General features: G+C 40.9%; 1 protein-coding gene across 6 annotated transcripts in view; it reads left to right on the forward strand.

The window, feature by feature from the left end:
- Positions 1–12,820, forward strand: part of GOLGA4 (golgin A4) — a 126,785-nt gene that overhangs the window by 83,005 nt on the left and 30,960 nt on the right. For all 6 annotated transcript variants that reach the window (XM_030328626.1, XM_030328629.1, XM_030328628.1 and 3 more), the window contains 2 exons: positions 71–192; positions 571–701. In XM_030328626.1, coding sequence (XP_030184486.1) covers positions 71–192; positions 571–701 — 253 coding nt within the window. The remainder of the gene's footprint in view (positions 1–70; positions 193–570; positions 702–12,820) is intronic.

Below are 12,820 nucleotides of genomic sequence, written 5' to 3' on the forward strand. Positions count from 1 at the left end.
AGATTAGGTGACTCTTTACAGCTTGTTTTGTGTTTGACAGCTGTTAGCTCTTTATATTTTCGTTACGCAGACAGGAGCAGGAAGATCTCGAGCTGAAGCACAGTTCTACGCTGAAACAGCTGATGAGGGAGTTCCACACGCAGCTGGCCCAAAAGGAACAGGAGCTGGAAATGACCATAAAAGAAACCATTGGTAAGTCCTATTTTAGAGTCAGTAAAGAACAAGTCGGAATCAGCAGAGACGATTTATAATTTAAACTTACTGTTTTCACACTGTGCTAAGTGCCTGAAGTAATTAAACTGGAGAAAAAAAGTGATTCCTACCCAAGAAAGTTCTCTAACGGGAACGTGAGCCGCCTGGCAGCGGCTCGCCTTTGGGAGAGGAGGAGCCGGTGAAAGGACCTGAAACATTAGCTACTTAGTTGCCTCCTAAAGACGTTTCTGCTCCGGGAGAGGGGACACGTGACCAACTGGTTTTTAGCAAATTTGATTGGGAGATGAAATTGGGAGATAGATATTAATTCTTCCTTAATGTGTTTTCTTGTTTGTGTGCCCATTTTTTGTATCTTAGATAAAGCCCAGGAAGTGGAAGCCGAACTTTTGGAAAGTCATCAAGAAGAGACAAATCAGTTATATAAAAAAATTGCAGAGAAGGAAGATGATTTACAAAGAACAGCCAAAAGATATGAAGAAATCCTTGATGTACTTGATTTTCTTTCTCTTTTTTGAAATTCAGCTGTAATAGAGTTCACGGTGGCGCTAAAGATTGGGCCGTCAGATGTCCTGTTTGTCTAGTGTCGAGGCTCAGTATGACCCAGATTTGATACTGGCACTCTATGCAGCTTTATGAGGAGTCTGACTGATTTCTGCCGGGATCGTAGTGCCCTGATCAGATTCTGCTAACCCGGCAGCTCAGTCCACTTGGCAGGTGTGGAAGCAACAGTGAGTTACCGCGGGGGAGATGGGCTCTCTTCTCCTCTTTCTCTCGGAGTCAGACTGAGTTGTAAGAGAACCAGGCTAAGAATCGAGAGCTTGTGCTTGGGCCGAGTCTTGGTAATGGGACAGTTAGTGTGTGCATGAGCGTGGCCACCCAGCTGGGATCTTTCCAGGAGGGCCATCCCCAACCAATTTGCATAGTTTTTATTGCTCTCAAGGGAGAAAAAAGATGGGGGAAGAAGGGAACGCATCGGCTAACTCTTTTATATTTAGTGGAAGGTTGGTGGAGTGTACTTATTCTGCCTGTGGTGGATTGGCATGGCCATTTTTGTGTGTCAAAATAAGCCGTGAATGCCAGTGAGTATTTTGGACTCCAGAAATTTTTCAAGTGTAACACAATGTAAATCATGCTCTGTTGGGATGTAGATTCCTTAGTTACTCCAAGCCTTATTTCACTATATGCCAGGAACCGTTTGGTGTTTAAGAATCCATAAATCAGAGAATCATGCCTCAGCTGACTATGGCAGCAAGGGAAGTCTGAGCCAGGAACAGAGTGTAATAATAATTATTGTAAATGCAATTGAAAAGGCTGAAATTCCAGGAAAGGCACATGCATAGAAATGCCACCTTTGTGTAATTTTTGAACTTTAGATCTCATGATGAAAAGGTTTGAATAATTTCACGTTTTCTTACACTTCCATAGAGTATAAATGTGAAAAGCTTTAAAAGACACTATTGTTTCTTGAATGCTTAGAGAATGTTGGAATTGGAAGATACATTACAGCTAGTTTAGTTTCTTTTTATTTTTTTCTTTTCTTTTGTTTCCTTTTTCTTTCTTTTTTTTTTTTTTTTTTTTTTTTTTTTCAGAAGGGAAAGCAAGTTCAGCACAGTTAAATGATTTCCCTAAAGCTTCAGAATGAGTGGGAGAGCACTGACCCTTCATTAGCTTCATGTATTTGTGAAGACTTCTCTCTAAGAAAGGAATTTGGGGGAGGGCAGTAGTTATTTATCATGGATAAGTAAGTCAGTGAGCTTCATTTGCAGGGGACGAACGGTGTCATAGCTAGAATGTTCCCTCTCGTGAACCACTTCTCTGTCTCTGGATGTATGGGGTAGCAGATGAAAGACTTTCTAGGGTCACGACAGACTCTGTAGGTAGAGGGGTGAGGAAACAGGAAGCAGGTAACAGTAAATCCCTCCTTGAAAATCTGCTGTTTATTAGGGAAATTAAAACAGTGGCCCTCTAGGTTTGGAGGCTTGGAGGCTTGGAGGCAGGAAGTGGAGGGTGAGCGAAGGAGTTGGACTCTTCTCCAAAACCCCTTCCTGGGCCTCACACTGGCACTGTCCATTAGAAATACAACGCAGGCCACAAATGTGAGCCATACATGTGTTTGAACATTTTCTAGAATCCACATTAGGAAAAAGAAACAGGTGAGCTTAATTTTTTTTTAAGTTTTTATTTTAATTCCAGTGAGTTAACATATAGTGTAATATTAGTTTCAGGTGTACAATATAGTGATTCATCACTTCCATACAACACCCTGTGCTCATCACGAGTGCCCTCCTTAACCCCCATCACCTATTTCCCCCATTCCCCACTCCTTCCCCTCTGGGGACCATCAGTTCTCTGTAGTTAAGAGTCTGTTTCTTGGTTTGTCTCTCTCTCTCTTTTTCCCCCTTTGCTCATTTGTTTTGTTCCTTTAATTCCACAGATGAGTGAAATCATATAGTATTTGTCTTTCCTCTGACTTATTAGGTGAATTTAATTAAAAAAAATTTTTTTTTTTTACTGTTTATTTTTGAGAGAGACATAAAGTGGGCGCGGGAGAGGGGCAGAGAGAGAGAGAGAGGGAGACACAGAATCCGAAGCACGCTCCAGGCTCTGAGCTATCAGCACAGAGCCTGATGCAGGGCTCGAGCTCACGAACCACGAGATCTTGACCTGAGCTGAAGTTGGACACTTAACCACCTGAGCCACCCAGGCGCTCCTAGGTGAATTTAATTTTAATAGTAAAATGTTAACCCCATTATATCCAGAATATTATTATTTCAATATGTGGTCAATTATAAAGACATTTATATTTATTTATATTTATATTTATATTTATATTTATATTTATATTTATATTTATATTTATATTTATATTTATATTTATCATATATAAGCCACCCCAGAACTGTGGCCACGAGCACTGGAAATGCAGCCTATCCAAAGTGATGCGGGCTGCAAATAGAAAAACATATTGCAGCCTGTTATCAGTTTGGATAGGCTGCATTTCCAGTGCTCGTGGCCACAGTGGGGCGGCTTGTGGCTACCGCATTCTGCAGTGTAGCCTCAGACTTTCCAACTGCCAGGTCCACGGCTGCTTTGCGATAAATAGGCGGTCCCCATCCGAACACTCCAAATACACACTCTGTCTCGAAGAATTTCTTTTCAAAAGTTACAGATACTACTAAGGGAGATCCTGGCAATTCTTACCAAATACCGTATTCCTTTAATTCTGAGTCATAGTCTCTACCATTCTCCCATTTTAAAATTTCCAGAATTTTACCTGGGATTTGTGTATCTTACATAGTGGTGTGTTTTCACCCTCTGAAAAACTATTAATCAGATTGCTGATGTGTCCGAATGATGACCTTGTAGAATGCTGTATTTTTGTCATCCATCAAAACGGTTTTGTGACTTGTCGATAGCAAAGTAGAGCACAGAGACATTTTCATTTTCCTGACTTTGCTGTCTTAGGTAACATTCTTACTATTCTTTGCTGCGTTTGAAGATGCTGGGAACTTTTGTCATCCTTGATTCACACCTCTGTCCTTCTCAGCCCCTCACACATATGCATCACCACACGTTTTAGGGCATGTGATCGACTTATGTTCCCTGAGTTACTAGGCAGAGAAATCCTGTGTCTCCCTTCAACTGTGTACTAGCAACGCAGTACCTGACATGTAGGACTCTCAGGACATGGCTTCCCACTGAGCTGTACTGCATGTTTCTAACCCCGCTGCTGTTGCCACAGTCTGGCCGCCATCTTTCATGTGGTCTGGTCTTTTTTCTAAGCTACTCATCTCTTCTTGTCAGAGTTCTTTTCTATTTTGGAATGAGGATGTGATCATACCACTTCTCCTCCAAGTACCTGTGATGGCTTCCCGTTGTCCCAGTGATACCTCCTCCATTTCTGCCTGTGTCATAGACGAGCTCAACGTAGGCTTGTTCTTCTCCATATTTTACCTTTGGGCATGCTTTTCTGTGTGCCTGAGGACCACTTTCTCAAGCTTTGCGAATTGGTGCAGCTGTTGCCATCTGTCAAATTTTGGTTTTAAAAAAATAAGCTTTAAATTTAACTTTTACTTAGAAAAAAAATCTGAGTCCATCTTTGCACACAGTTTAAGGATCAAATAACATAAAAAAGTATAGTGAGAAAATGGTCTATGATGAAAGCGTATGCCTGTTCTCTGTATTCTATATATATCTGGCCCCCTTCTCTCTCCACAGGTAACCATTCTTTTCTTTATTTTTTTAAGTTTATTTTTTAACTTTATTTTTGAGAGGGAGAGCGAGCAACTGGAGGAAGGGCAGAGAGAGAGAATCCCAAGCGGGCTCTACGCTAACAGTGCAGAGACCGACGTGGGGCTGGAACCCACGAACCGTGAGATCATGACCTGAACTGAATACGAGTGGGATGCTTAACTGACTGAGCCACCCAGACACCTCACTGTTCTTTTCTTTTCTTTTCTTTTTTAAATTTAGTTAAGTAAAAAAGCCCAAACAAAAACAGTTCATCCGTTTTTCCCAGTCATCACCACCACCCTCCCACCCCTTCCCCACCCCGCCCCACCCTACCTCTGGCAGCCACCAATCTGTTCTCTGTATCTACGAGTTTGGTTTTAAATTTTTACTCACTTATTTTTAGATTTCACATACGAGCAAGATCATTATGGTATTTGTCTTTCTCTGACTCCTTTCACTTGGCATAATGTTCTCAAGTCCATCCGTGTTGTCACAAATAGCAAGTTTTCATTCTTTTTTTATGGCTGAATGATATTCGTGTGTGTGTGTTTGTGTATTACAATTTCTTTATCCATTCAGTTTTTTATGGACACTTACGTTATTTCCATATCTTGGCTATTGTAAATAATGCTGCAGTGAACATGGGGGTACTTACATCTTTTTGAGCTTATGTTTTTGCTTTCTTTGGATAAATACCCAGAAGTGGAATTGCTGGATCGTATGGTGGTTCTATTTTTAATGTTTCAAGGAGCCTCCACATTATTTTCTATAGTGGCTGCACCAGTTTACATTCCCACCAGCAGTGCACATGGGCTCCCTTTTCTCCACATCCTCACCGACGTTTGTTATTTCTAGTGTTTTTGTTTTTAAGATAATAGTCATTCTAACATCTGTTAGTGGATATTTCATTTTGGTTTTGATGTGCATTTTTCTGATGATTAATGATGGAAAGCATCTTCTCATGGACCTATTGGCCATCTGCATATCTTTGGGAAAAAAATGAGTATTCTGCCCATTTTTTAATTGGATTTTTTTTCTTTTTGCTGTTGAGTTATATGAATTCCTTATATATTTTGTATAGTAGCCCCTTATCACATATTAGCCCTTATCAACATATCAGATCACATATTTTCTCTCATTTAGTAGGTTGCCTTTCCATTTTCTTGACGGTTTCCTTCACTGTCCAGAATCCTTTTAGTTTGATGTAGTGCCACTGGTTTACTTTTGTGATTGTTGATTTGCTTTTGGTGTCAGATTCAAAAATTGTCACCAAGACCTTACTGCCTATGTTCTCTTCTAGGAGTTTTATGTTTTTAGGTCTTACGTTCAAGTTTTTTACTCCATTTTGAGTTAATTTTTTGTATGGTATAAGATGGCAGTCCAGTTTCAGGCTTTTGCACGTGGTTGTCCAGTTTTCCTGACCCAACTTATTGAAGAGACTAGCCTTTCCTCTGTTGTATGTTTTTGGCTCCTTTGTTGTAAATTAATTGACCATCTGTGCATAGGTTTATTTCTTGGCTCTGTCCTCGTCCGTTGAGCTCCGTGTCTGTTTTTATGCCAGTACTATACTGTTTTAATTACTATGGCTTTACAACATAGTTTGAAATGAGGGGACGAGATGCTGCCTGCTTCGTTCTTCTTTCCCACAATTGCTTTGGCTATTTGGGGTCTTTTATGGTTCCGTACAAATTTTAAATTTATTTGTTCTAGGTCTGTGAAAAATGCCATTGGGATTTTAATAGAGATAACCTTGAATTTGTAGATTGCTTTGAGTAGTGTGGACATTTCACAATATTACTTCTTCCAGTCCGTAAACACAGAATTTCTTTACCTTTGTTTATGTATGTTTCAGTGTCTTTTCGTCAGTGTCTCTTAGTTTTCAGAGCACAGGTCTTCTACTTCCTTGGTTAAATTTGTGCCTACATGTTTTATTCTTTTTGATGCAATTGTAAGTGGGATTGTGTTATTAATTTTCTTCCTGATAGTTTATTTATCAGTGTCTAGAAATGCAACAGATTTTCGTGTATTGATTTTGTGCCCCACAACCTGATTCATTTTTTGGTTCTAACAGGTTTTTGGTGGGGTCTTTAGGATCTTCTGTGTGTAATACGTAACCTGCAAATGGTGACAGTTTTACGTCTTCCTTTCCTCCTTTCCAGTTTGGGTGCCTTTTAGTTATTTTTCTTGCCTAATTTCCCTGGTTAGGACTTTCAATACTGTGTTGAATAAAAGTAGTGAGAGTGGCCATCCTTGTCTTGTTCCTGATCTTAGAGGAAAAGCTTTCGGCTTTTCACCATTAAGTATGATGTTAGCTATGGACTTGACATGTTTGGCCTTTATTATGTTGAGGTACATTCCTTCTGTACCCACTTTGTTGAGAGTTTTTATTATAAATGGATGTTGAATTTTGTCGAATGCTTTTTTGTCATCTCTTGAGATAACCATATGATTTCTATCCTTCATTTTGTTCACGTGTATCACATTGATTGATTTGCAGATGTTGAGGCATCCTTGCATCCCTGGAATAAATCCCACTTGATCGTGGTATATGATCCTTTATTTTTTTAATTTTTTTTTATTTTTTCATTTTTTTCATTTTTTTTTTAACGTTTATTTATTTTTGAGACAGAGAGAGACAGAGCATGAACGGGGGAGGGGCAGAGAGAGAGGGAGACACAGAATCGGAAACAGGCTCCAGGCTCCGAGCCATCAGCCCAGAGCCCGACGCGGGGCTCGAACTCACGAACCGCGAGATTGTGACCTGAGCCGAAGTCGGACGCTTAACCGACTGCGCCACCCAGGCGCCCCTATGATCCTTTAAATGTATTGTTGAATTTGGTTTGCTAATAATATTTTGTTGAGGATTTTTCCATTTATGCTCATTCGGGTACTGGCCTATAATTTTTGTGTAAGTGTATGGTGTCTTTGTCTGGCTTTGGTATCAGGGTAATGCTGGCCTCTTAAAATGAGTTTGGAAAAGTTCCTTCTTCTGTTTTTCTGGAAGAGGTTTAAGAAATAATAATTAGTATTAATTCTTCTTTGATGTTCAGTACAATTCACCTGTGAAGTCTTCTGGTCCTGGACTTTTGTTTATTGGGAGGTTTTTGATGGCTGATTCAATCTCATTACCAGTAATTGGTCTGTTCAGATTTTTCTACTTCATCATGACTTAGTGTTGGTAGGTTATATGTTTCTAGGAATTTATCCGTTTCTGCCAGGCTGTCCAATTTGTTAACTTGGAATTTTTCATAGTGTCTTACGATTCTTGTATTTCTGTGATATCAGTTGTAACTTCTCTTTGATTTCTGATTTCATTTATTTGATTTTTCTTTCTTTTTTTTTCCTGGCAAGTGTAGATAAAGTTTCATCATTTTTGTATATCTTTTTAGAGAAACCAGCTCTTAGTTTTATTGATCAATTTTCTATTGTGTTTTTAGTCTTTAGATCATTTATTTCTGCTCCAATGTGTTATTTCCTTTCTTCTGCTAACTCTGGGCTTCATTCAGTCTTTTTCTAGTTCCTTGAGGTGTATGTAAAGTTAGGTTGTTTATTTGAGAATTTTCACGCGTCTTGAAGTAGGTATTTATCACTATGGACTTCCCTCAGAACTGCTTTTGCTGCCATCCTATAAATTTTAGTGTGTTCTATTTCCATTTTTGTCTCAAGATTTTTTTTCTTTTGATTTCTACTTTGACCCATTGGTTGTTTAGTAGCATGTGGTTATTCTCTACATATTTGTGAATTTTCCAGTTTTCTTTGTGTGTGTTTTTTAAAAAAATTTTATTTGGGTACAGTTGACACATAATGTTACATTAGTTTCAGGTGTACAACATAGAGATTCAGCTTCTCTATATGTTATGCTACACTCACCATAAGTATAACTACCATCTCTCAACATACAATGCTATTTCAGTATTATGGACTGTATTCCTTGGGCTATGCCTTCTAGTTTTCTTTGTGTAATTAATTTCTAGTTTCATACTGTTGTGGTTGGAAAAGATGCTTGATAGAGTTCAATCCTCTAACTTTATTAAGACTTGTTTTGTGGCCTAACATATGGCCTATCTTGGAAAATGTTCCGTGTGCACTAGAGAAGAATGTGTATTCTCTTGCTTTTGGATGGAGTATTCTGTATATTTCTATTAAGTTCATTTGGTGTAATATGTCACTTAAGGCCATTATTTCCTTGTTGATTATCTGTCTATGCCTGGATGATCTATCCATTGATGTAAGTGGGGTTTACAGTCCCCCACTATTATTGTATTACTGTCTATTACTCCCTTTAGGTCTGTTAGCATTTGCTTTATATATTTAGGTGTGCATATGTTGGGTGCATAAATATTTGTAAAAGTTTTGTCTTTTTTGTTGAGCTGACCCCTTTATCACTCACTATGTGACATCCTTCTTTGTCTCTGATTTTATAGTCTTTGTTTTATTTTTTTTTTTATTTTTTATTTTTTTTAAAGTTTATTTATTTTTGGGACAGAGAGAGACAGAGCATGAACGGGGGAGGGGCAGAGAGAGAGGGAGACACAGGATCGGAAACAGGCTCCAGGCTCCGAGCCATCAGCCCAGAGCCTGACGCGGGGCTCGAACTCACGGACCGCGAGATCGTGACCTGGCTGAAGTCGGACGCTTAACCGACTGCGCGACCCAGGCGCCCCTAGTCTTTGTTTTAAAGTCTTATTTTGTCCGATATTCTCTCCTGGCTTTTTGTTGTTGTTGTTTACGTTTGCATGGAATACCTTTTCTCATCCTTTTACTTTTGGTGCATGTATCCTTACATCTAAAGTGAATCTCTAGGGGTGCCTGGGTAGCTCAGTTGGTTAAGCATCTGACTGGATTTCAGCTCAGGTCACGATCTCATAATTAGTGAGTTCAAGCCCCGCGTTGGGATCTGTGCTGACAGTGCAGAGTCTGCTTGAGATTCTCCGTCTCTCTCTCTCTCTCTTCCCCCATCCCACTTGGTCTCTCTCTCTCAAAAACAAATTAACTAAAAAAAATAAAGCGAGTCTCTTGCGGGCAGCATATAGATGGGTCTTGTTTTAACAAATTTTTTTTAATGTTTATTTATTTTTGAGAGACAGCATGAGCAGGGGAGGGGCAGAGAGAGAGGGAGACACAGAATCCGAAGCAGGCTCCAGACTGTGAGCTGTCAGCACAGAGCCTGTTGTGGGGCTCGAACTCACAAACCATGAGATCATGACCTGAGCTGAAGTTGGTCACTTAACCGACTGAGCCACCCAGATGCCCCGGATGGGTCTTGTTTTTAATGTATTTAGGCATCCTGAGTCTTCTGATTGGAAAATTTAGTCCATTTACACTTAAAGTAATTCTTGATAAGTATATGCTTATTGCCATTTTGTTCATTGTTTTCTGGCTGTTTTTGTAGTCCTCTCTGTTCCATGCTGATTTTCCTCTTCTCTTTCTTTATGGTTTGATGACTTTCTTTAGCTGTATGTTTATATTTCTCTTTTGTGTATTTACTATAGTTTTTGCTTCGTGATTACCATGAGGCTTACATAAAACAACTTATAACAGTATTTTAAGTCGATAACGTAAGCTTGATTCTATTGTAAAGCCCAGCATTATAATCACTCTGTGACATTTTTGTTTTCGATGTTACATTCTACATTTTTTTTAATAATGTTTATTTACTTTTGAGAGAGAGAGAGAGAGAGAGAGAGCACAAGCAGGGGAGGAGCAGAGAGAGACAGGGGATCTGAAGCAGACTCTGCACTGACAGCAGCAAGCCCCATGTGGGACTTGAACTCACAAACCATGAGATCATGACCTGAGCTGAAGTCGGATGCTTAACCAACTGAGCCATCCAGGTGCCCCTCGTTCTACGTCTTCTTTTTATCTTTATTCATTATTATAACCATAATTATTTTTACTATTTTTGTCTTTTAACTGTAAACTAGCTTGATAAGTGATTGTACAGTAGATGAAACAACCACCCCTCTCAGTCTTGAAGGAGTGGCCTCATGTAGGAGATGAATCTTACTATTCAGCCCTGCCTGAGTTGTTGGTTTTCTCTTAATCCTTTGTGCTTGTCCGAGCAGCCTGTTATATTTTTTAATGGTTCCCAGTAGTTGAGGAAGTGCGGCCACCTGTCAGTATTTCAGAAGGGAGGATCTCAGCGCCTAGATTCATGCTGACTGGAAGCCCGGCCCTCAGGTATCAGCTTTTAACCATAGGCAAACGTACACAGTCCTGTGGGACTGTAAGCAAGTGTGAGTCCTGCTGGCCACCAGAGGTAGGCAATCTGGGTAGGTACCCTGGGTGGCAGTCCCAAAACTCAGGGCTCCAAATGAATTTATAAGCTCTTTTCTGGGTGATACTGGTAAGCTGGAGCACGGCAGAGGCGGGGAGAGCCCCCTAATGACATGCACAGCCTGTGTTCCTTGAGAGCAGCTCCACTGGCCACAAAATGTGAGCCAAACCTGAAGCCTGCCCTTCGGGCCAAAGCTCCGGGACAAGCAAAGAGGCCTCCTTCACAGTAAGATTTCAGGGTGTACTTCAGTCCGCTCTCTGCGCAGCGCCCCGGGGGTGGCAGTCTGCGAAGAACCGGCTCTCCAGTTGCCATAGTCCTATGGGGTCCAGAAATGCAAGCTGTCCCAGCCACCAGGGCCTGGTGATCAAGGGGTGTCCCCTGGGCAGTAGTGGCAAGAACCAGGGGACCAGACGCGTCTCATTCAGGAGACAGGTGCTCTGGATGGTGGCAGAGGGTGCGCTCGAAGATGGCCCAAGGAAAAGATTACATTCTGTCCTCACGTGCTTGTTTCAGCAGAAGCCTTCTCCTTAGGCCACCGTCATGGTGATTAGCCAGTAGGCCTCCTTCACAGAAACTCTGAACTCCTGCGTCTGTTGCCTCTTGCTTTGCCCTTGGGGTGGTAGCTGTCTAAGACCTTTTTCCTGTACATTTATGCAGGATCCATGACCAATGTCCACTAGAGCCAGGAAATGTAGCAGTGTTCCCTGGCAGCAGCTGTAAAAATTGGGACCCCAGATGGGGTTCCTTTCTGGGTGACATTGATTATGACAGTCTCATGAGACTAGGCACACAAGCTCCCCTGACCTCCAGAGCAATGTGATCAGGAGGTGTCCCCTACCTACCTTGGCAGCTGCAAAAATCCAGGCACCAGATGCATGTAAAAGCTACCTTCTGGGAGATACTGGTGCTCTGGAACGTGTCAAAGGGAGCATGCAAAAATAGCATCCGCCGGTCTGTGTCCCTGGAGAGTGTTCTGTGGCCTCCTAGTTGTGTGTGTTAAATTAGATGTCTGCCCTTCAGGCAGATGCTTTAATGTAAGCAAGTGCGTCCCCTTCACTTGAAGTCTGGGTGCAGTTGGCTACCTGTGAGCTGGGCCCCGGGGTGGGTGAGTCCAGGCACCTTGGTGAGCCCTTTAAGAATGGTTACTCAGATCACTACAGTTTGTGGGTCTCAGGATGTGAGCCCTGTTGGTTTTCAAAGTTAGATGTATTGGGGGCTTGTCTCTGAAGTATATGTCTTAAAAGTTGGGATTCCCAGTGTGGGTTTCAAACCCTTCAGTCCTCAGGGAGAAGTTCTGGGTTTTGAGTTTCCTCCCAGTTGTTGGTTGTAACACTGGGGATGGGGTTTAGCAAGGTTGTATCTTAGCCTCTCCTGCCCTCTTCAGTGTGTTTTTTCCCCCTCTTTGCCTGATGTGTGGTCATCACTCAGCCAGGCTTTTGTTTCTTGTTTTGTTTTTTTTAAGAGGAAATTGTTTCATATGTAGTTGGAGACACTGTGTCTGTGGGAGGAGGTGAGTTCAGAACCTTCCTATGTCACCATGTTGAACCAGAAGTCAATGATTAGTTTCTGTAATAATATTCCAGTGTTTTCTTATGTAAACAGAAACAAAAATGAAATACGTTCTTATTTTTTCCCTTTTCTACCAAAAGTTTGCTTTTTGAATTTTTTTTCTTTTTTTGCATCATACTGTTTTCCCTTACAGTTTTTTTTTTTGAACTCCTTAAATAGAATTAATTGCATCTGTGTTCTTTTGGTACTCATCTATATTCATCACTTCACTTATAACATGTAACTTTTTTCATACATACATAATGTGTGTAGGAAAATAGTAATGTATCTGTCCTTTCTCCTAGATTACAAGCATTTGGTGGGGAGGGGTTTTATCTATCATCTCTAGTCTTGAGGACCTAGCTATGTACTTGGCACAGACCAGATACTTGGTCAATTCGAAAGAGGAGGCACGTGGTACGGCAGGCAAGAATTCATTTGGGAAGAGGGACTGGTGACATCTTCAAGGAACAACGGAGTACTCACATAAGTGAGCTTAAGTAATAGCCTGGTCCCAACTCCAACCAATCCCACTGGGAGGAAGTTTTG

This window comes from Lynx canadensis, chromosome C2 (genome assembly GCF_007474595.2).
Source record: "Lynx canadensis isolate LIC74 chromosome C2, mLynCan4.pri.v2, whole genome shotgun sequence".
In the NCBI taxonomy this organism is placed as follows: Eukaryota; Metazoa; Chordata; class Mammalia; order Carnivora; family Felidae; genus Lynx; species Lynx canadensis.